The sequence below is a fragment of the Schistocerca piceifrons genome, chromosome 5 (assembly GCF_021461385.2).
Source record: "Schistocerca piceifrons isolate TAMUIC-IGC-003096 chromosome 5, iqSchPice1.1, whole genome shotgun sequence".
Lineage (NCBI taxonomy): Eukaryota > Metazoa > Arthropoda > Insecta > Orthoptera > Acrididae > Schistocerca > Schistocerca piceifrons.
The window spans coordinates 692,083,022-692,104,804 of record NC_060142.1 but is presented as its reverse complement, the minus strand read 5'-3'; the positions used below and the strand labels follow the sequence as shown (position 1 = coordinate 692,104,804).

The window sequence follows — 21,783 nt, the reverse complement described above, 5'->3', positions numbered from 1 at the left end:
AAACATCAGGGAACATGCAAATTATAACAGAGTAACATAATAAAACGAGAGATAGGACAACCAGCCACAGAACAGGATAATGTCACTATTGAATTGAATTAAGTTATGAATGATGAGTCACAGGTATAAAACATTTTAATGACATTTCTTAAATATAGTAGAAAGTATAGGGACAACCACTTCAAGAGAAAAATCGCAGCAGTATGTTGAGAAAACGATTTTCATGAAATTCAGTCATACGAATATATCACCATCTTCTTCTGAAATTATGAAAATTATATATTCTCTTCAAAAATGTTTCTAACAAAGTACTAATGATTTGTTCCTATGTAATAAGCCCATACTTATCTGAAATATGTGATACATCCCAGATTGAAGTTTTTTCCAGAGAGACTGAAGTATGACATTCTCAAAGCCCTATTTAAGAAAGGGGATAGAGAGATGTTAAAAACTACCAACCCGTTCAACTGCTGACATTTTCCAAAATTTTTGAGAAGGTGAAATGTATTCTAGAATAGTATCTCAACTGAATAACAACAATGTCCTCCACCAATCACAGTTTGGACCTCAGAAGAATAGCTCTACTGAGAATGCCATCTACATTTACACTCAGCACATTCTACAACCATTAAATAACAACACAGTGCCAGTTGGTATTTTCTGTGACCTATCTAAGACATTTAACTGTGTAAATCACAGTATTCTCCTTGATAAATTGAAATTTTATGGGGTTGGTGGTATAGCCAAGTGATGGGTAAGGTCATACCGAACCAAAAGAATGCAGAAACTAGTAACTCAACCAATGCAGTTTGCAGACATTAATCTGACTGGGGAGAATCCACATATGGGGTTACCCAACACCAAATCTTAGGTCCACTTTTGTTAATCATACATGTAAATGATCTTCCATCTAATAAATATACAACAAGCAGAATAATATACTATAACTGGACAGACAAAAAGTGTACTCACCAAGTGGCAGCGAGAGAACACACTTATAACAGTATTAAAATCTGCAAGCATTCAGAGCCAGTGGCTCCTCCTCCTGGCAGAAGGGTTGAAGGGGAAGGAAGAGGGATGAAGGAAAAGGACAGGTGAGATGTAGAAACTGGGAGAATTATGGAAAAGTCACTCAGAACCCTGGGTCAGGGGAGACTTACCCACAGGGATGAGAGGGAAAGTCTGATTGTTGGGAACTGCACTGGACAGGATTTGAAATCCTGAGAGCTTAAAGGTGGAATATAGGGCAATACACAAGACAGAGATTAACAGAGATTACTGCCAGAACATCATGCCCAAGTTGGTAAGAGTAGAAAGCTAAATGGCGGAGGCGGGGGGGGGGGGGGGGGGGCAGAAGGGGGGGACAGACAGGTCTGAAAAATAGAAGATATAGAAAACTAAAAGGGAGTGAAGAAAGAAATAATTACTGTGAAGAAATGTTGAGACTGAAGAAATTAATGTAATTTAAGGCCAGTTGGGTGGCAAGAACGAAGAACATGTTGTAACGTCAGTCCCCTCCTGTGGAGTTCTAAAAACTGCTGCCTGAGGGAAGAATCCAGGTGGCATGTGTGGAGAAACAGACACCGAGGTCACAACTGACATGTTGTATAGCGTGGTTTGCAACAGGATACGGTATGTTACCAGTATACACACTCCACCTACGCCCATTCACTCTAATTATGTAATTGGTGGTAGTTATGCCAACAGTGTTCACATAACAACTGGCACATGACATGGGTTATTTTACAGGTGGCTCTCCCTTTGATAGTATACGTTATGCCTGATCTCACGTACAAGTCAAGTGCCGGCATGATGGTCAGGAATGGTAGACCAGAGAGGGCTGTGATGAAGACATCAGCCAACGATAGGCTGACTGACCCCTCTCTAGGATGACACCATGACAGCAGCGACCTCTAGGTAAAGAGAACATAAGCGCTGCGCCACCTGGCCAAGGTACCAGTTGAAGACTAGCCATTCTACGAGCTCTACAGCAGCGACTTAGGAACTGCATTGTTTCACTTGTATTAGGAGTTGTGCATACTGAAGAGATTTTCTTATATTGTCTGTCCCCCACCGCCTATGACACACCACTGTAAATTCTCAAAGTTAAGTATTGTCATTTATCTTACTGTCATAAAAATTCATTCATACAATTTGCTTGAATTGTTGTCTAGCAATCCAAGAAAGCAGGTTTCCTAGGCACCCCATATACAACGAGTAGGCACAACACAACACTGGCGAGTTGTACCACGAACCAAGAGCCGACAGCCACCACAGATTCTCTGTTTTCATTTGACGGGCTATTGTTTAGCTGGTGCCTTAATTCTATATTTGCTTCCCTCTGTTAGGGTGTATCTACTTGCTTTAACAGTCTCCTATAGTGTTTTTGCTAATTAATGTTTTCAGGAGCAGAAATTTTATTTGCTTTTGTACTTATTTTTATTGCTTGCCTTGTCTGCATTTGTTTCTTCTAGCATGCGCACCCCACCTGTCCCACCCCCTGCTCAGGTCCCACAGCTGCCAGTGTTAGATGCAACGCAGCTAATGCAGATGTTGATTCTCTAACTATCAGGACCAACAAGTGAATGTGGTAGCAGGTAGCTACCAATTCTTTAACTGCAAGAAATGGTCAGAACAAACTTATCGGGAGTAGGTAACGTCAGACTTAGAACAGATTTTGAAACAGTTCGATCCATCATTTCAGCATGTTGTGCAAATATTAGATCAGTATGTTGCAGGTGCCGTGTCGGCCGATAAGTTTGAGCAGCCAGCAATGAGTCGAGTTGCCCCTTGCTCGAAACTACCCATTAGACAGCAGAAGCTCGCTGCGCCACACCACGTAAACAGCTCTCTCCACAGGCGAACAGAATTAAGTCATGCCCATGGTGCTATTCATGGCACAAACACCAACACTACCCATCCCGACAAGCACAGTGTTATGCTTGTGGCAAGAAAGGACACCTACAATCCGTATGTTTGTAATGGAACAATCATAGGAATTCTGCCCACTCACAAAAATCTAGTCACAAGACCCATGTAATTAATTCTGCGTATTCTAAGCCTGCAACATGCATTAACAAAATTAGCAAGCAATCAGTTTCTTCAGGGCTATGCCAGTCCAACAAACTTTTTGTTCATTTGCATCTGAGTGGAAAACATGAAATTTCATTTGGACACAGGTGCCTCTATTACATTGCTAAATCATAACACATACAAACTATTAGGCTCCCCACGCCTGTCTAAAACTAGCTCACACCTGATGGCTTATAATGGACAAGACATTCCCGTCCCAGGAAAATGTACTTTGCCTGCCACGTATCACTCGCATATGCGAACCGTGACTTTTATGGTGCTACAGTCACACAATTGTGAGAAAATATTTGGCGTTGATTCATTTGACTTGCTTGGCTTTAAAATTCATGACAATGTGTTGTCAGTGTCTACATTCCATGCTAAAGACAGTGTAGCTAGCTTGCTGAAAGAATTCCCTGAACTCCTTTCTGAAGGTTTAGGCAAGACTAACAATTTTGTTGCACATATTACTCTGAAAGACAGAATTGCAAGATGGCAGAGCTATTGGGCCCATACAAGCTAGTCAATGGGCAAGTCCACTGGTTCTGCTCCCCAAACCTTCAGGTTGCATTTGCCTCTGTGTTGATTTTAAGTCTACAGTCAACCCACAACCTGTGACTGATACCCACTGCTATGCCCAAAGGATCTCATAGACAGATTAGGCACTGGTCGTTACTTTTCAAAAACTGATTAGCGCGACGCATATCTTTAAATACCACTCGATGGAGAATCTCAAACCATGTGTGTTGTGAACACTCATTTGGGTTTGTTTAAATATTTGCGTTTGCCTTTTGGCAGTGCTTCCGCACCCGCCATTTACCAATGGTATTTGGAACAGCTGACTGCTCAAGTACCAAACTGTTAAAACTACTTGGGCGATATTGTCGTAGCAGGTCGTACACCCCATTTTACCTAATGCAGGGCTAAAGTGTAGACTGGACAAGTGTGATTTTTTTAAAACCTGAGTTGCAATATCTTGGTCATGTCATAAACAGTCAAGGTGTACATCCTCTTCAGTCACATTTGTTAGCCATACGAGACCTGCCAGTTCCTTGCAATGTCACAGAATTGCTGTAAGTTCTAGGGAAAATGAATGATTTATATTTGGTTCATACCGAATGCTGCACAAATTGCGTCGCAAAAATGGTCTCCTCTGTTTGGACAGAAGAGTGCCAAGAAGCTAATCAGAAACTTAAAGATGCACTGCTCAGTAATCGACATTTGGTTCACTTTGATCCTGACAAACCAGTTGTATTGCAAGTCAACGCTTCCTCGCAATCAGTGTAGTGCTTTTGCACAGAACTGGCGATAAAGACAGGCCTATTGCTTTCGCATCAAAGTTTTGTCCAAAGCTCAGTGCAACTGTTCACAAATAGAGAAAGAGGCAATGGCTATTGTGTAGAGTATCACCAAATTCCACCACTATTTGTATGGCAGAAAATTCTACTTGGTAATGGATCACAGGGCATTGCAGTCCGCTGACGAAGCCGGTTCCTGTACGAACTGCCCAAAAATTGCAACAATGGGCTTTGCTGTTGTTTCAGTATCAGTACAAGATTGTGTATCGTCCGACAGCTCAACATGGTAATGCGGACAGACTTTCATGTCTTCCGATTGTCCCTGACACAGATTTTGATGCTTCTGCTGCATCTTGTCAAACTGAGTCTCACGATTCTGAACTGCTTCAATCCTTTCCTCTGAACCATAGAAAAATTGCAGAGGCCATGGTAGCTGATTCCAATTTGAATATTTTGCTAAAATACCTTCGCACATCTTGGCCTTGCTCATTGCATAGTATCAAGAACTCTGCAGCGCACCGATACTTTGCATGTTGGCATAGCCTCGCTATACAGCTAGATGTGATTCTTGTTCAAAATGACAGTGGACAGTCAGTCATGTGTGTCGATCCCTAAGGCTTTGCAAAAACAAGTGCTGCAGTTACTTCAACAAGGACGTTAGCGCGTCAACACTGTAGTTGGCAGGATATTATCAGCCAAATAGTACAAATGATGTCACAGTGTCACGCTCATGCAGAAAATCAGTCCGTTCCGACACAAAAATTCTCTGCTTGGCCTAAGTCGTAATCATCATGGCAACATGTGCGCATAGTCTTTGCTCGACCTTTTTGGAACACTCGTTGGTTGATTGTGGTCGACTCTTATAGCAAGCTTCCTTTTGTTGTGCCAATGAACTCGACAACGTTACGCAGCACAATTCAGGTGTTGTCCTCTATTTTTTTCCTCAAAGGTTTACCTGAAGTCATAGTGTCAGACAACAGCCCTCAGTTCACATCAAATGAATTTAAAACATTCTGTGAACACAATAGGAAAACAGCATCTAACTAGTGTACCGTTCCATCCACAGTCAAATGGCAAAGCAAAATCTTTAGTCACAACCTTCACAGCAGCAGATGGCAAAACTTCACACTGCACACACCCGGGATCAAGCATTGCAACTATTTCTCACTTCCTACTGTTTGCATCCAAGAGATGATCTGTCACCAGCGGATTGCTTCACAGCGGCCACTATCTGACACTGCTCCACCCTCCTCAGCATCTGGCGCCAAGGGAAGGCCACAAGTATCGCTTTGCATCACATGATATTAGGTTTTTTGCAGATTTTAGCAGCAGCAGATGGTGGGTGTGAGGTAAGCTCCTTCTATAACTTGGCGAATGCATGTATCTCATTTCAGACTCAGACGAATCGCAGTGCTGAGATCACAATTAATTTCCCCACTGTCATATGCAAGGTGATCCTTCTGTGTCTCTCCCCCCAGATTCACGGATCCCGAGGACATCGCAGGCACAGCAGCTGCCAGAGTGTGTCATAACAATACCATGGGACGAACCCATGGAGACAGAGCCTTCATGGCCTCCACCTCTTTTTGTCCTACCAATGGAGCTGACCCACCCATACCGCAGCAGCCAACACCTTCTACATCCGGTTACAAGCCTCAGGACGTGGATGTGTACCCTTCTGGTTGTTCTCCAGGGGATGCATGGACCCTGCATGTTATCACGGGACTGTTCAAGTTGGTGGAGGCTTTATAATGATGTGGGACCCCCGATACATCTAGATACGACTCTGACAGGTGTCACGTACGTAAGCATCCTGTCTGATCACCTGCACCCACTCATGTCGACTGTGCATTCCGACGGACTTGGGCAATTCTAGCAGGACAATGAGACACCCACACATCCAGAGTTGCTACAAAGTAGCTCCAAGAACACTCCTCTGGTTTAAACACTTCCGCTGGCCACCAAACTCCCCAGACATGAACATTATTGCAATGTGCTGTTCAGAAGAGATCCCCACCCCCTCGTACTCTTACAGATATACGGACAGCCCTGCAGGATTCATTGTGTCAATTCCCTCCAGCACTGCCTCAGACATTAGTCAAGTCGATGCCAAGTCATGCTATAGCACTTCTGCGTGCTCGCGGGCGCCCTACATGATATTAGGCAGGCATGCCAGTTTCTTTGGCTCTTCAGTGTATACTCGCTTTAATTTTCCTCAAATATCTCACTGCTATTGAATTTGGATTTTAACCAGCTTTCCATACCTACAATCTGATTAAAATTACTTGACTGTTGACACTTCATGCGGTGGAGTGTCTTCCTCCAATCAGAGTACTCAACATCACACCCGAACTCTTCACCATTGCCAAACTGCCACAACAATTCTTTTTTCTTCTTCTTCTTGTGTTTGGATCCCAAATCCTAGACTTGGCATTTTTATTTCGCATTTCATCACACACGATAAACACACCCAAAACAATACACACAAAACAATGGTGATGAAACAACACACATTTCATACACACCACTAACTAACGACTACATGATTCGTTCACACAAGACATGATTCACCTTCACATATTCAATTATTAGCATCATATATCTGCTTACAGTAGGTAAGATTCATACGACATGGTTTAAAAACAAACTTTTTGAAAGCAGCAAATGATGGTTTCAACTGATTCTATAAACAAATGAATATAACACTGAAACCTGATGGTCTTCCATAGCACAGTGGTAAAGTTACTGCCTGCAAAACTGAATGTAATGGGTTCGAATTCCATTGAGTGATTATATATTTTTTTAAATTTTTAAATCTTTATGAAGATAACTGAGTATGTTATTATTTCAATTAATTGGTTACAAAACAATTTTTTTGTTTTTAATCTCGTTGTATCACCATCATCATCATTCTACTGATTTTTTTATTTGCTCTTATTTTTCTTGCTATCATTCTTTTTTCGTTTGGAATCTGCTTGTGTCACTTATTAGGTGTGAATGAGCTCCAACCAGGATTGCTCATCGGTCAGTACTGCATAAGTTTGCATAGCAAAAGCGAGATGTTTCAGTTCGCTTTTTGCACTGAAACTGAATTTTCTCTGTCTTGAGTTTGGTAATACAGGTCAACTTTAATCATTGTGAGCAAAACGAGTGCGATTAATAGTTCTGCCACAGGTTGCCAACCGTTGTTTTCTCAGATACATTGCGCATCAAGAGACTGTGGTTAGGTTAGGACACGAGTGTAAATTCAGGGCTACAAAATGTTTTGTCTACTGCCATTCAGTCACTTGCCATTTAAAATCAGCTGTGGACAAGAGCATCTGGCATTCCCACCATACTTGATGGCAGCAGCTTCCACTGTTGCTCAGCATTATATGAACGGCATTTCAGCTATTACGAGGTGACCCGCCGTGTCTGCACGACACCTTTAAGGAGCGATAACCAATGAGGCAACACTGTGGTACCCAGTGACGGACATCATCGATCAATTAATTTTAATCGGACTATAGTATAATGTGAACTCCAAGCTCTTTAGGAAAACTTCAAAATCTAGCACTTTGTTGTTAATTCTTCAGCAGTTCATCACTAGCACTTTAATACTCTCATCTGTAGTGTAAATTTCGTTGGCTCTTATATTGATGTTTCCAAGTCCATTGCAGTTATTGTTATCTAAAATACTCTTGTGTGTACCCCAACACAGTGGGCCACCTGGGTGGTGCACACCTGACCCATGTAGGGAGACCAACACCATGGTTCAAGTTCATCATGTCACAGAGAACCTTTGAAGACTGTAGCTCAATCCTTCCACTCAATTCAGAAACAGGAGACCACCATCAGTTATGGGGACAAAGCTGCATATTTCGAGCTTCATTGAAACTCCATGCACAAGACTGGTCCTCCCAATCTTCTCTATCACTTGTTGGAATGATTGAAATATGACCTAGGAGCCCAGGCAACAGTCATAGTTTGTTCCAGCATGCACCATTATTTGCAGCTGGTTGCACAATGTCCCCTAAAAGGCTGCCGCAATAGCCTCTTAAACGTGTTGAATGAGGTCCCCAGATATACACAGGCTGCACCTGGTGTCCCTTCCAAACCTCTGCTGGCATTTTCATAAGGGGTACCATTGTTCGCCATATGCTTGAACTGCCATTGATTAACAGACTCCTACCCTTTTGTGTGTGCCTCCTTTTGATACAGAGCACAGCTAGTTTTCCAATGGGTGAAGAAAGTTTCACTGACAGTTTCTGTTCCAGTGAAAGACAGCACCTCAGACTTTTTTGTTATGGGGAGCAGTATAACAACATGCATTCTCCCTGGTCCCTGTCTACACTGTACAACGTGCCTAAATCTACCACTGACACACCACTCACAGCTGAGTGTATGAATAGTGACCATCACACACTTTCTTTAAAGGAGAGAGGATCTGCAGGAGAGGATAATATTTGGGGTACCCATGGTACCTCTAGTATATGCCTCTCAGGAGCTCTCCCAACACACACATTGACAGCAGTTTCCAACTGCTTGACAGTAGTCAGATCAATATCCAGCTGCTTATGAAGGTCAACTATTTCATCCTACATTCCAGGGCAGCATTGTGGCTGGTGCAATATCTTACAGAACAGTACACAATTATCTTTAAAATAAAGCTTACTGATTCTCTTTTAATTTATGAATGTGTTAAACTAAAGGTATTACTACTTCCCTTTAAGAACTGAAGAAACCAATATGTAAAACAAGATTTCTATTAAAACGAAAGAAAAACCTGTATAAAACTTACCGATTACTTGACACTTTTTTTGGTTTTAGTCACTAACAATTTCGAAAATAGTGTTATTTCATGATAAATGCATATAAGACACACTCCTGATGACAATGAATACTAGATGTAACAAGATATGTTAGTTATAATGTGTGCTACAGAAGCTGACTACACAAATGTTGATTTGCTACAAAACAGACTACACACAACACTCACAACTTACAGAAAACTAGATTTTCAACCACCAAAAAATTCTCAAAAATATACCAATTTTTCACATAACTGTACACTGAAATTAGAGAATAATTGTTTTCTAATGAGGATACTGTTGCTAAAAGTTTCTAAAAATCACAAATTAATTTTATAATTACAACACAGTATCAGTTTCTTGTGGCACGCACAAATGTTTGAAAATGTGTTATCACAATATACAAGTATTGGCACAATCAATGAAAGATTATGCAAAATGACATGAACAGCAAATTGTTAGAATCCAGAATTTTGAATCGGCCCAGGAATGTGGTACACATGGTTTCACACAAATGAAAATTCGGAAGTTGATTACATGTGTAAGTAAACATGCTGTAAGTCCAAAGTACTGAATAATATTCTTCATTTGTGTGGCCATAGTGTCTGTAGTTGCTTTGTAATTTTCGAGGGTATTTTTGTTCTGTCGTTGCAACTACAAAAATGCTTGATTTTTTCCACCAGATGCGTTTTGCTTTTTTGAGGTAAAGCATCATCAGTGGTCTGTAATTAAGTTATTTGCTTTTCGATAAAAAAACAGCTCACTGTTCTTACCGAACTGTTTTTTTTTTATATAAAAGCAAAACAATAAAGCGAAACCCCTCTGGTGGGGGGGGGGGGGGGGGGGGGAAATCGCGCATTTTTGTAGTTGCAATGACAGAACAAAAATACCCTTAAGAAATGAATAATATGTTTCATTGATTGTCTTCTGTTTGTTGCTTTTTCCCATGGGGCAGCCCCAATAGGGAAAGCTATTGGGTTGTAATTTTCTGCACAGAATTTTCTCTCTCTTCTGCAGACAACCGAATCAGTACAATCATTATTATGGCATTAATTTAATTTGTCTCTCTTCTGCAGACAACCGAATCAGTACAATCATTATTATGGCATTAATTTAATTTGTTTCATCAGACAAATGTGCACCCTGATGCCACTTCCTCCAATCAAGGACTCTCACCCTGTGCACCACACAGCCACCACAAAGCTCATTTGGTACGATGGTCATTGCCGAGAATCCTAGTGCTCCAAGATAACATACATCTACACTCGGGCAGTTGTGGGGAACTGGCAGTTCAGGCATCATCTGAACTATGATCCACATGTTATGAGGATGCTCTACTGAGAGTGTACACGACAAGCCCTCCATGCAGGATTGGCTAGAATGTTGGTTTCCAAAGTGCATATTTATGTCCACACAAAGAAAGAGAAACCTAAAGGGTAGCAGGTCTGGCATTAAGGACTGTCAGAAAGGGACATGGAAGTAAGCAGAAGTGAGCATAGTTGAAAATGGGATGCTGTGATGGCTCAGGAGCCTTGGTAACCACAAAGACATTTACAGCATAGTCATGAGTATGCTGAGGGGTCTTCAAGACAGAAAATCCTGTTACTTTTAACAGTAGTACTGAACATTTGCTCAATGTGACCACTGAAATTGATAATACCTTCTTAAGATTTATCAATTGATGACAGAGATAACTAATGGCTATATTAACCTGAGCATCACATCAATGGTAAAAGCAAAAGCAAAACTTCTGTTTCACAAAAACATCAGAAACTCTGCAGCATATGTTAGGCTGAATTCCACTGAAACAAACAAAACTGTGTCCTTGATTAGAACAAACACTGATATCTACCTACGAAAGGGAAAGAGGTTGTTAGTTTCAAGTCCAAACCTAACAAACTCTCTCTGTGTGTGTGTGTGTGTGTGTGTAAATGTAGTTTGTACTAACAAGTTCAGAATGAAGAGAAATTTATCTAAATTACCTGAAGACCAAGCTGCCGCTCAGCTACGAATTCTCGATCCATGTTTCCAATAAGTTTTTTAGGAGGTAGTGGTAGAGGGAGACTTGACTGCTGCAACGCATTGTGCAGCGATACAAAATCACTATACCTCCTACAGACATGCCACGATTTCTCTGGTATTGGTCCACGTTGCACACGTATAACATATTCCTGCAGCAGGACGATTCACATTATTAGAAACAAGTTACATGAATGAAGTATTCACAGAAAAATTCAATTAGGCCTAAATAAAAAATAATTCATACATGATGCCACAGTCAATTAAACAAAATCAATGCACTTTACCCTAATTTTCTGTACTAGTAATAGCATACTCATAATACCACACAACCAGAAGCTGATAATTTATAGCAGGTACTAAGAACTGATTTTTTGTTAGTAAAATGAAAAGTTTCTATGCCTGTATATACAGTCAACAAAACAAAACTGTTCACCTATTCTGACAAGCTCAGGTTTCTTCAGCTGTGTAAAGCTTGCACCAGTGGTAATGCAACATAAACTGGCAATGGCAGCAGCACCACACGCAATACGCTTTTAGCACCATGTATATTCCCTTCTTATTGTGACAATTTTACTTATAGACCTTTCTGATTTTCCATGACTGTGTATAATTCCCACATAACTGAAACAATGATATGTTTAAGCTTCGAATATACAAATAAGAGTGAACTTTTACAGTAATGTGGTAACCATGTAGCTATGTTTGAGGCTCTGGACTTCCTGCCTACTTCAGTGTTGGCGTTACACGTGATGGCGGATAATGTTCTCCAGACAACTGCTAAAACCAACGCCTTCCATTGGAATGCCACAAGATATAGCGTGATACGTCACTCCAAATCACTCGCTTACAGTCATCCTCTGTCCACCTTCATTGTGGCGCTTTGCGCTGACTATAAAAAAAATTGGCTTATGAAGAGATGCTCAACCGTTGTAGCCCATTCTTTTTAACTCCCTACACACAGTCTTTATACTAGCTGGAGTGCTGATAGCACTTGGGAACTCATGAAAGGATTTTCAACGGAAAATGCTATATATGGTTTCACTGATCAAATATTAAATGCATTGAATAACCGAACATCATCCATTGGGATATTTTGTGATTTCTCAAAGGCTTTTGATTGTGTGAATAATGAAATTCTTCTACATAAGGTTAAGTATTGTGATATGAGTGGGACAGTGCAAAAATGGTTTAATTCATACTTAACCAGAAGAATGCAAAAAATTGAAATAAACAGTTTGGATAGTCTGCAAAAACCAACAAGAGTCCTCTAACTGGAGGGGTGTTTAATATCTAGAATGGTGTCCCACATGGTTCAGTCTTGGGTCCCTTATTGTTCTTAATATATATTAACTACTTGCCACTCTATATTTATGAAGATGCAAAGCTAGTTCTTTTTGCTGATGATACAAGTATAGTAATCACACCTAACAAGCAAAACTCAGCTGAGGAAATTGCAAATAATGCCTTTCAGAAAATTATTAAGGGGCGCTCTGCAAATGAACTCTCACTAAATTTTCAGAAAATACAGTTTATACAATTCTGTAGAGTAAATGGCATAACACCATTGATAAATATAGACTAAGGCAGAATGCTCAAAATTTCTGGGTGTGTGCATTGATGAGAAATTGAACTGGAAGAAACACATTGATGATCTGCTGAACCGGTTAGGTTCAGTTACTCATGCTATTAGGGTTATTGTAAATTTTTGTGATAAACATATCAGTAAATTAGCCTACTATGCCTATTTTCATTCACAGCTATCATACGGCAACATATTTTGGGTCAATTTGCCATTAAGAGAGAAAGTATTCATTACACAAAAGTGTGTAATCAGAATAATAGCTGGAGCAAGATCATCTTGAAGACATTTATTTAACGAACTCGAGATATTCATAGTATACATTCACAATACATATATTCACTTATGAAATTTGTCATTAATAACCCATCCCAGTTCAAAAATAACAGTGAAGTGTATAGCTACAACACTAGAAGAAAGGATGATCTTCACTATTCTGGATTAAATCACTTCGGCACAGAAAGGGGTGAATCATGCTGCCGCAAAAATCTTTGTTCATTTGCCAAATATTATTAAAAGTCTGACAGATAGCCAAACTACATTTAAAAGCAAATTAAAAGAATTTCTGAATGACAACTCCTTCTACTCAACAGATGAATTCTTAGATATGAAGTAGTAACTGAAAAAAAAAATTAATTAACTATTTTGTGTAATAAAAACTTGTTAAAGTGACATGTTCCACATCATTGCAAAATGTCGTATTCATGATCTATGGAACAAGGATTAATGTATGTATGAATAAATGAATGAATGTGCAATGCTGCATAGAACTGTACAAACAATGTAATCAGTAGCCTGTGGACAGATGTAGTAGATCTATGGATAGGTCACTTATGGTACAAAAAGTGTGTTCAGATTCCTGAGGAATGGTATTCAACTTAAATTTCATTCATTCGGCATTCTTTGATCATTTTCTATAGGTCTCATCAAGCAGAACTATCAGATGTGGTGGTGGTGGTAAGTTCTATTGGACCAAACTACTGAGGTCATCAGTCCCTAAGCTTACACACTACTTAATCTAACTTATGCTAAGGACAACACACACACCCATGCCCGAGGGAGGACTTGAACCTGGATGGGGCAGCCACGCGAACCGTGACAAGGCACTCAGACCGCACGGCTACCCCGCATGGCAAACCATCCACAGGCTGGTCGGTACACCAGACCTCGACACTAATCCGCCAGGCAGATTCATGCCAGGGACCGGTATCAGATGTGGAGTGAGTCTAGGTATACATTAACAAATGACAGAAACTTGTAGAAACATAGTCTGTACACAGTATTAATAGTAGAATTTCACTAATTAGAATGAATTCTGCTTTTCATAAAAAAGCTGCTGCTTTCTCAGTCACATTAAACTGACGGTGATAGTGAAATTCATCAGAAGTTGCCTGATGGTCTGGCAAGGTTTTTTTTTTTATTTTTTTATTTTTTTTTTCGGCTAAGACTATTAATTTTGTTGGAGGCAAAATGAATGAAGGTGTTCAAATCGTTATAGAGAACAATGTGATGATACACTGTGGCACCATCTTGGATTTTTGCTGTGCAACACATATGGTGGAGAAGAGCGACATTCACTTTGGTGGCAGCAACAGGTAGTGTAATATCCACATCTACACGTAGTTCTTCTGTAGGGGAAGGTTCGTTGGGCAGTATCAAAGAGCTTTCTGAGTTCTTTATTTTCTTTTCCTTCTCTCCCTCTTTTTTCTTCACAGGATTTTAAATCTTGAAGGGCTTACCCAAGTAAGACGACGATCAGACCATTCTATGGTCAGATACTTTTACGCCTTTCTTCCACAGCCTATTCTTTGCATGTGGGCCAGTTAAAATACAGGACAGTAACATCCTAGGCGAGGGTCACCACCTCTCCTACATGCTGGAGAACAAGGGACGGTCTCCAGATGGGGTCAACGGAGGCATCTGATCCCACCTGTCAGCTTTGACCCGAGACGTTGTGTGACGTCATGGAGTTTAGTTTGTGAGTGTATTGTGTTTGTAGATGTCGTCTTGTTGCACTTGGTGATGTCCTCTGGTGGTGTGTATATGGTCCGCGTGTTATGTGGTGTATTGAGTTCATTTGGGTGTCGGTGCTTGAGTGTGCATTTATTGGTCGTGACTGTTATAGAAGAACTGAAATTAGTTTCAGTGAATTGAAAATAAAGTTTCCATTGTGTTTATGTTATTGCAGGGTCCTCTGATGTTATTGGTTTGCTGTTTGTCATGCGGTAAGTCGCTTAATTCAATTTGTGGCTTCTTTTGTTAGGTACGGATATGACTTCTTAGTTTAATAGTGCGCAACTGCGGGCTGAAATGGGGGATGACATGTTGTCCATCATTAAGTTTTTGCAACTTTTTGGGCTTGTGACAGAGATAGTGAAATATGGTATACGCAAGCGGAATGTGCGAGTTGGGGGTTAGTGTGTAGTTTCGGAACTTTTTTATGGTAAGTAGTCTTTTTTTTTGGGGTCTACTGTTCGCCTGTTATGATGTTTGGTGGGGTTTTTGTGTGTTGTTTGATCGGTGTTATTTACTGCATGTGTTGGTGGTTTGGTATCGGCACTTGTGGTTTATTTATGTATCTTAGGGGAAGTACTCCATTTCAAATTTTTTTTTTTTTTTTTTTTGTTATAGTCCGTTGTATTTGAGCTGTATAGGTTATGGGAAGTGACCAATTCCAATTTGTCATCGCAGCTATGTGTGTTTTGGTATCATGAGCTGTTGGTGACCTATATAAGTCAAGGGAACTGCTCGATTCCAATGTGTCGTCGTAGCTATGTGTTTTGGTACCGTGAGCTGCTGTTGACCTATACAGGTCAAGGGAAGTGTCCGATTACAATTTTTGTTGTTTTAGTTGTTGGTTTTGTGGTATCGATTGTTGCAATGTGATTATAATTTTTTAAGTAGGCCTAGTTGGTTTTTATTTTGTGGTATAGACAATTGTGGTTGAGCTATGTAGTAAAGGGAAGTGACCGATTCCTGTCGATATTGTAAGTGTAGCGGAATTTGGGAATTTTGTGGTGTTTTTATGTCATCGTTTTGTGTGGTTTGAGATCGGGGTGTATGTCTGTATGTGTTTATATTTAGTTTGTCCCCACCCAAAAATCCCCAATTTTATGCGCTGGTCCCGTCAGTTTGATTATATTTGTGGAGAGAGATGTGTCTGTTGGTTTTATATGTATTGCCGTGTTTATGTAATGACATTCTAAGCACCATATTGGAGACGTTGAGAATGGTCGATTCCGCCAAATTGGTGACACCATGGGTCAAAACAGAAGGGTGTAATCTGACACTTCTGTAAGACCTCCAGGTGGAGGAGGAGGATATTACCGTTTAACGTCCCGTCGACAACGAGGTCATTAGAGACGGAGCACAAGCTCGGATTAGGGAAGGATGGGGAAGGAAATCGGCCGTGCCCTTTCTAAGGAACCATCCCGGCATTTGCCTGAAGCGATTTAGGGAAATCACGGAAAACCTAAATCAGGATGGCCGGACGCGGGATTGAACCGTCGTCCTCCCGAATGACCTCCAGGTGCATCACCACTGGTACAATATGGATATGTACAAGGGAAGTTTTAATTATTTAGACAATTGTTCATGTCTTTGAACAGAGAAAGTGCTGGGTGCAATTTTTGAAAAATTTATTATCATATCCATAGGATGAAGTTACTAATTTTTTTTCAGACGTCAAAGTATGGCAAGTGATTGCCTTATACTCCTGAATGTTCTTTTATTTTTTTAAAATTAGGCTAGACTTGCAAGCAGGGAATGCCATGGTCCAAGAAGTTTGTGTAAAATGAAAGTTGTCCACAAGGGCAATATCTGTGAAGAGTTCTGCTACAGGCAGGATATGAAGAACAGTGGAATGATAGCTGACCAAAATAGGAACATTGAATGCACCCTACAGGTGTTCAGAAGTAAGGCTCAACACTATATCTACATCCCAAAACTTCTTTTTCCAACAGGGTGCCAATATGAAGGAACCTGGGTCAACTCTTGTTTTCTGTTAGCCCTTTGTGTGCACTGTACAGAATGAACAATGCCATGACATTTCAGATTTTGCCTGAATTCTTTGTAAGACTGGAGGATTAAATCTGTTGTGAAATATAATGCCCTGAGTCACATTAAGGCTTTTGTGTTGGGTAACAGTGACAGGGATATCTCTCAGCTTGGTACAGGCTGAGGCTACGTGAGATTGTGATTCAGTCACTGCTTAAATTAATATGGATCCATTCTGCATGTTTTCCAGTGTGGCTACTTTGCCAAACATTCTTGTTGATTCTCTCCACAAAAAATGTAAAAATATATGTTTTGTTGTTGAGAAGAAATCACCATTTAATGCAAATCCAACAATGGATAAATTGTTTGACGCCCTTTTCCCTAGCCTGACCACTGTCCAAAGGTGTGGCTATGGAGGGTACGGTCGAGGGGTTATGTTTCCACATTAAATTTTCTTCATTCACTCACTGATGCAACTGATACAGTATGGCCAAGATCTGGTGCAAGTTTTATTCCTTTCATTTGTGGGATGTCCCTTATGAAGCCAGCTACTCTGGTTGAGGGTTCTACCCATGCACAGCAAAGTCCATCTGGCTTGATTGGCATTGCTCAGGGTCTCCTCTCCTCTCTCTCTCTCATTAATGCTCCTGCTGACTTAAGATATTACAGCACTCATCTTCAGCTGAGTGTAGTTTTCCCATTCACAATTAAAATTGGTCCTTCCAGTCTTTATGTAAACTGTCAGTTTTTCTGTATGATTGACTCTCTACTTACGTAATCTCATTTATAACCGGACAAGGTGATTGACAAATCCAAATTTTACTCCCTTAGAAATAAAGGAAAGCACCATTGCACTCAGTATTTAACTAGACTGAAAAAATATTACGACACTATTGTGACAACCAGGGAGCCCTGTAATGAAACCACATTTTTTTTTTTTTAATGATGACAGCACCTAAGATCCTAACTTCACTGACATATCTGCATAATTATCTAGAATCGAGTAAACTGAACCTTTCAATACTGTGTCTGTTCACCAATTAATATGACAACGATGTAGCATGTGATATCATGTGTATACAAACAGAAAGAGAATACGGCACAACATATCTTTTGCATTTATGTTAGTTTTTGAAATGCAGGAAATTGTGAAAGACTGATCCGTAGAGTATCACAAAATTTTGATTAGTATGGTTGGTGACAGTTCTACAAGTTGACAAAGCAAAAAAATAAGAATATGAAATCTTGGAAACGATTACACACTGATTGGTAGCATAACTCAACATCTAGGTGAGGTCAACTTAGCTCTTTGATTGGGAACTGGCGAACTGGTATCAAGTGCTTCAGGTAATCTTCTATGGGCCATTACATGGAAACTTGTTTAATCTGCTTATTTCAATTTTCATATAGTCTAGGAGAACTGTATCAAATAAAAAGTAGCATCTTGTCAGCAACACTACAAGCTCAGATCTTAAATATTGATACACTATTGGTGTGATGCCTTTTAAGTTAGTATATGTATTATCTTATTTCAATCAAAAGTTTTTAAATTCCCGGCAATTCAATACAACTAGCACATTTGTATTCTTCACTGGAGTCAAACACTATCATAATTAAGACGGCCAAAAGAAATTTAAAATCTGAATGATTATTTTTCCTTAGTTCTGTAATCCCGTAACAAGATAGCTACTATTCACATAAACACAAGTACTTAAAAATAAAATACAAAAACATAACTCAGTAAAATACTTTGGTAAAGAGTTCTAAAATACTTTGGCAAAGTACTCAGAGCCTGTACGGGAGAGGGACTATTAAATTTTAACTCCAGTTGCAATCAGCAATATTTCAGTCCAGCTGTTGATGTAAGTACAAGGACTATCAACAAGTTTTCGCTTTAACCAGCTACTTCCATTTTCAAAGTAGTCCTACTAAATTACTTTAAAATATACTTCCATAAAAGTTGTCTTGCAATCATTCCATGTATAGACAATCACAGATGCAAGAAATATTCATTCAAGATCTTTAATTGTGCTTTAATCAAAAATATACATGTGCAAAATCAACAATTTTGTCAATGTGTTTTCCCCGATCAAATTTCTGTAAGTCTACCAATAAAATTACGTAATATCACACCATCTTATCACTGTGCGACAATACTACTCTTGCAGTGAATCCTCCATGTACGTCTTTTTCATTGTGCGCTGATTATAGTACAAGTTACATTAGATGTAACTTTTTTAATATATCAGTACAAGGGAACTCCTCATAGTGAAAATAACGTGAACTGTATTTCATGATTTCAGACCTTACACATCTGACACATCAATTTTTAGTATTTGGATAATATAAAATGTTGACTTGTTTGTCCTACTTTCAACCACTAATGTTTCATGGGAGTTATTTCTTTAAAACATTGGGCATACTAAAAACAGTCTCACGGTATGTTTACTCCCTTATTAAGTTCATTGTGGGCAATCAATTACAGTTTGAAAACAACATTCATAAACGAAATAGTAGAAAAGAGGAAATGTTTGACATTATCCATCACTCAGCTGTAGAGTGACACAAAAACAACGAATGCATTCAGCCACACAAATATTTGACCACCTACCCAGTGATGTAAAGAATTTAATAGGTAATACAATTAACTTCAAATAAAAATTGAACTTATATCTGCTTAACAACTACTACATAGTACAACTGGTGTATGTGGTGTGTGTGTGTTTGTGTGATTAACTCTTGATTACTAAACCCTCGTAAAATTTACGATTGCAGTTGGTACCAACTCAAGAGTCCCTGCCAATCTGGGATTGTCAGTACAGGGCGTAAAACAGGATATCTTGCGCATATTTTGTATGTGGGATGCCATGGGTAATCTCCTAATTGTAACTGACTATGAATAAAATACGTAGTACTAAAATTTACGATGGTTTAGTAACCATATGATGTTTGCTCCTCTAGTGTTCTGCGATTAAGGAGGGTAGAGTCTAAACACTGTAAATAACAAATTACTGCACCTATGCAGAAAAACTTAAGAAACCATATACATGGTCAACATGTAGCTCATATTTTTCACCGATGAAGACTTCTGTGATCGTAGAACTTAAGTTTTTCGCATCACAGCAAGGGATTCGGAACATGCAAATCAATCATTATCCCAATTTTGTTTCCATTAACCGGAAAGTCGTAAAATAACATACGAATACATGGCTGGCTCGGTGCTAGGAACTGTCATTTCAGTTCACTCTGACAGTTACCTACCGTGTGCCCTTGTATGTTTTGATAATTTTCAATTGCGCATGTCAACGTTTCCGTATCGTCTAGACAAATTTTCCTTTGGCTCTTCTTCTCGAACATCGCCATTTGTCGCTACAAAACATTAGCCGCCACATCTGTACAATCTGCGGCTTTCCAAAACTCCCAACACAAATTTTTCACGCCATCACCCCTAATAGCAACAAACAACCACTGCTACACATCAAGAATGTTTTAAGTTGTTATTAACCACTGACAACTGCGATTAGGCAATGGACTAACATCTTTGAGCAGTCGGATTACACGGGATAAAAGCGTCTCGCTAGAGACTGGCTGTGGTTTGTTGATTGACTAGATTGTCAATCCTTCAGTGTAATGAAGCAGCCTCACACTATCAATAATATTGACAAAAATCGTCTTTTGGCTACACAAGGCTAAGATGCCGAACACCCAAAAGAAAGCGAGGAAATGGGCTCGAGAATGTTCGATGAAAAAAAAGGAGCGACTGGCAGTATATTAACTTAATGACAATCAGAACGATGCAGCGGAAAGATTTGATATTTTTTCCGATGAGTCCTCTACGTACCAATACAGCCAGTTATTAATGTTGAAATGAAATAAAACAGAGAAGCAAGATGCTTTAATGAGAGAGGAAAACGCAGTCAACCAGAGATTGGGCGTAAGGCTAATGCCACACTAGGCAATTTTCTCCTCTCTATAATAATCGCGGCAGGAACAGTTGCCTATGGTGCCACACTTCGAACGATTATAATCGTGGCGGATGAAGTCGCTCCGACGATACTGGGTGCCGCACTAGCAGCAAAAATCGGTGGCTTCTGCAGTTGTGTTGCAACCAGCCACGAGAGGCACCATGCATGATGACCTGTCATTCAAAACTGAAATATTTAGCTGCAGTAGCATTACACGCAGTTCAACGTCGCAGCAGGCGTAACAGCCAACGAAAATGGTGGATTCATCAAATTATTATGAATCGTCCAAGTGAAGGAAAGTTTGTGTTGTTAGACAAAAAATTTAGGAGTTATCCAGAGAAATTCTTTGATCATTATCGCATGTCCGTAGCATCTTTCTACTTACTGCTCTCGAATATAGAAACTAACTTACAAAAGGATACCAAGTTAAGTGACAATATTGGTGCGGAAGAAAAACGTGTAGTAATATTGAGGTACGTTTTTAATTAAATAGAGTAAGTAATTTATGGACATGAACATACACTTCACATAACATTAACTAGGTTACAATGAAAGAGTTTACATTACAAGTTCGTGTCAGCCGCCTAATCACTTGTAATATTCTTCAAATGACAAGATCGAGTCTTCGTCTGGCAGTCCAGTAAGTGGTGAAAAATAAGTGATTGGACTCTCATGTGTAGGGCTCTGTGTGCTTGTTGATGTCGACGTACCTGACGGCGCAGTATTTATGAAGGAGTCAGTTGTAGTGCTGCTCTCTATAGTCTTTCGACTGTAGGATTTTATTAATTGTAATGTTTTCATTTGAAAGTCTAGTTTATCATCAGTAGTAATTTCTTTTAAGTAATGCAAAAGAGATGTCAAAAACAAGTCATCAGGATCTTTTTGCGGTACAGCACAAGTTGAACAATGTGTCAAAACTCTTACCAACTCTCTTCCAAATGGATCCTGAAGTTTCCTTTTATTTGCTTTAGCAGTGGAAGGCTTAGCAGCAGTGTTAGGTGGCGATGTACTGTCTTCATGATGCTTTTCCGCTTCACCATACTCAAGAGTAGAGGCATCAA

General features: G+C 39.7%; 1 protein-coding gene across 2 annotated transcripts in view; it reads right to left on the bottom strand.

Moving 5' to 3' along the window:
- Window positions 1-20,282, bottom strand: part of LOC124797930 (PX domain-containing protein kinase-like protein) — a 118,434-nt gene extending 98,152 nt beyond the window's left edge. For both annotated transcript variants that reach the window (XM_047261064.1, XM_047261065.1), the window contains exons 1-2: window positions 20,019-20,282; window positions 11,143-11,331 (exon numbers count right to left, since the gene is read on the bottom strand). In XM_047261064.1, coding sequence (XP_047117020.1) covers window positions 11,143-11,331; window positions 20,019-20,120 — 291 coding nt within the window. In that variant the 5' untranslated portion in view covers window positions 20,121-20,282. The remainder of the gene's footprint in view (window positions 1-11,142; window positions 11,332-20,018) is intronic.
- Window positions 20,283-21,783: the final 1,501 nt, after the last annotated feature.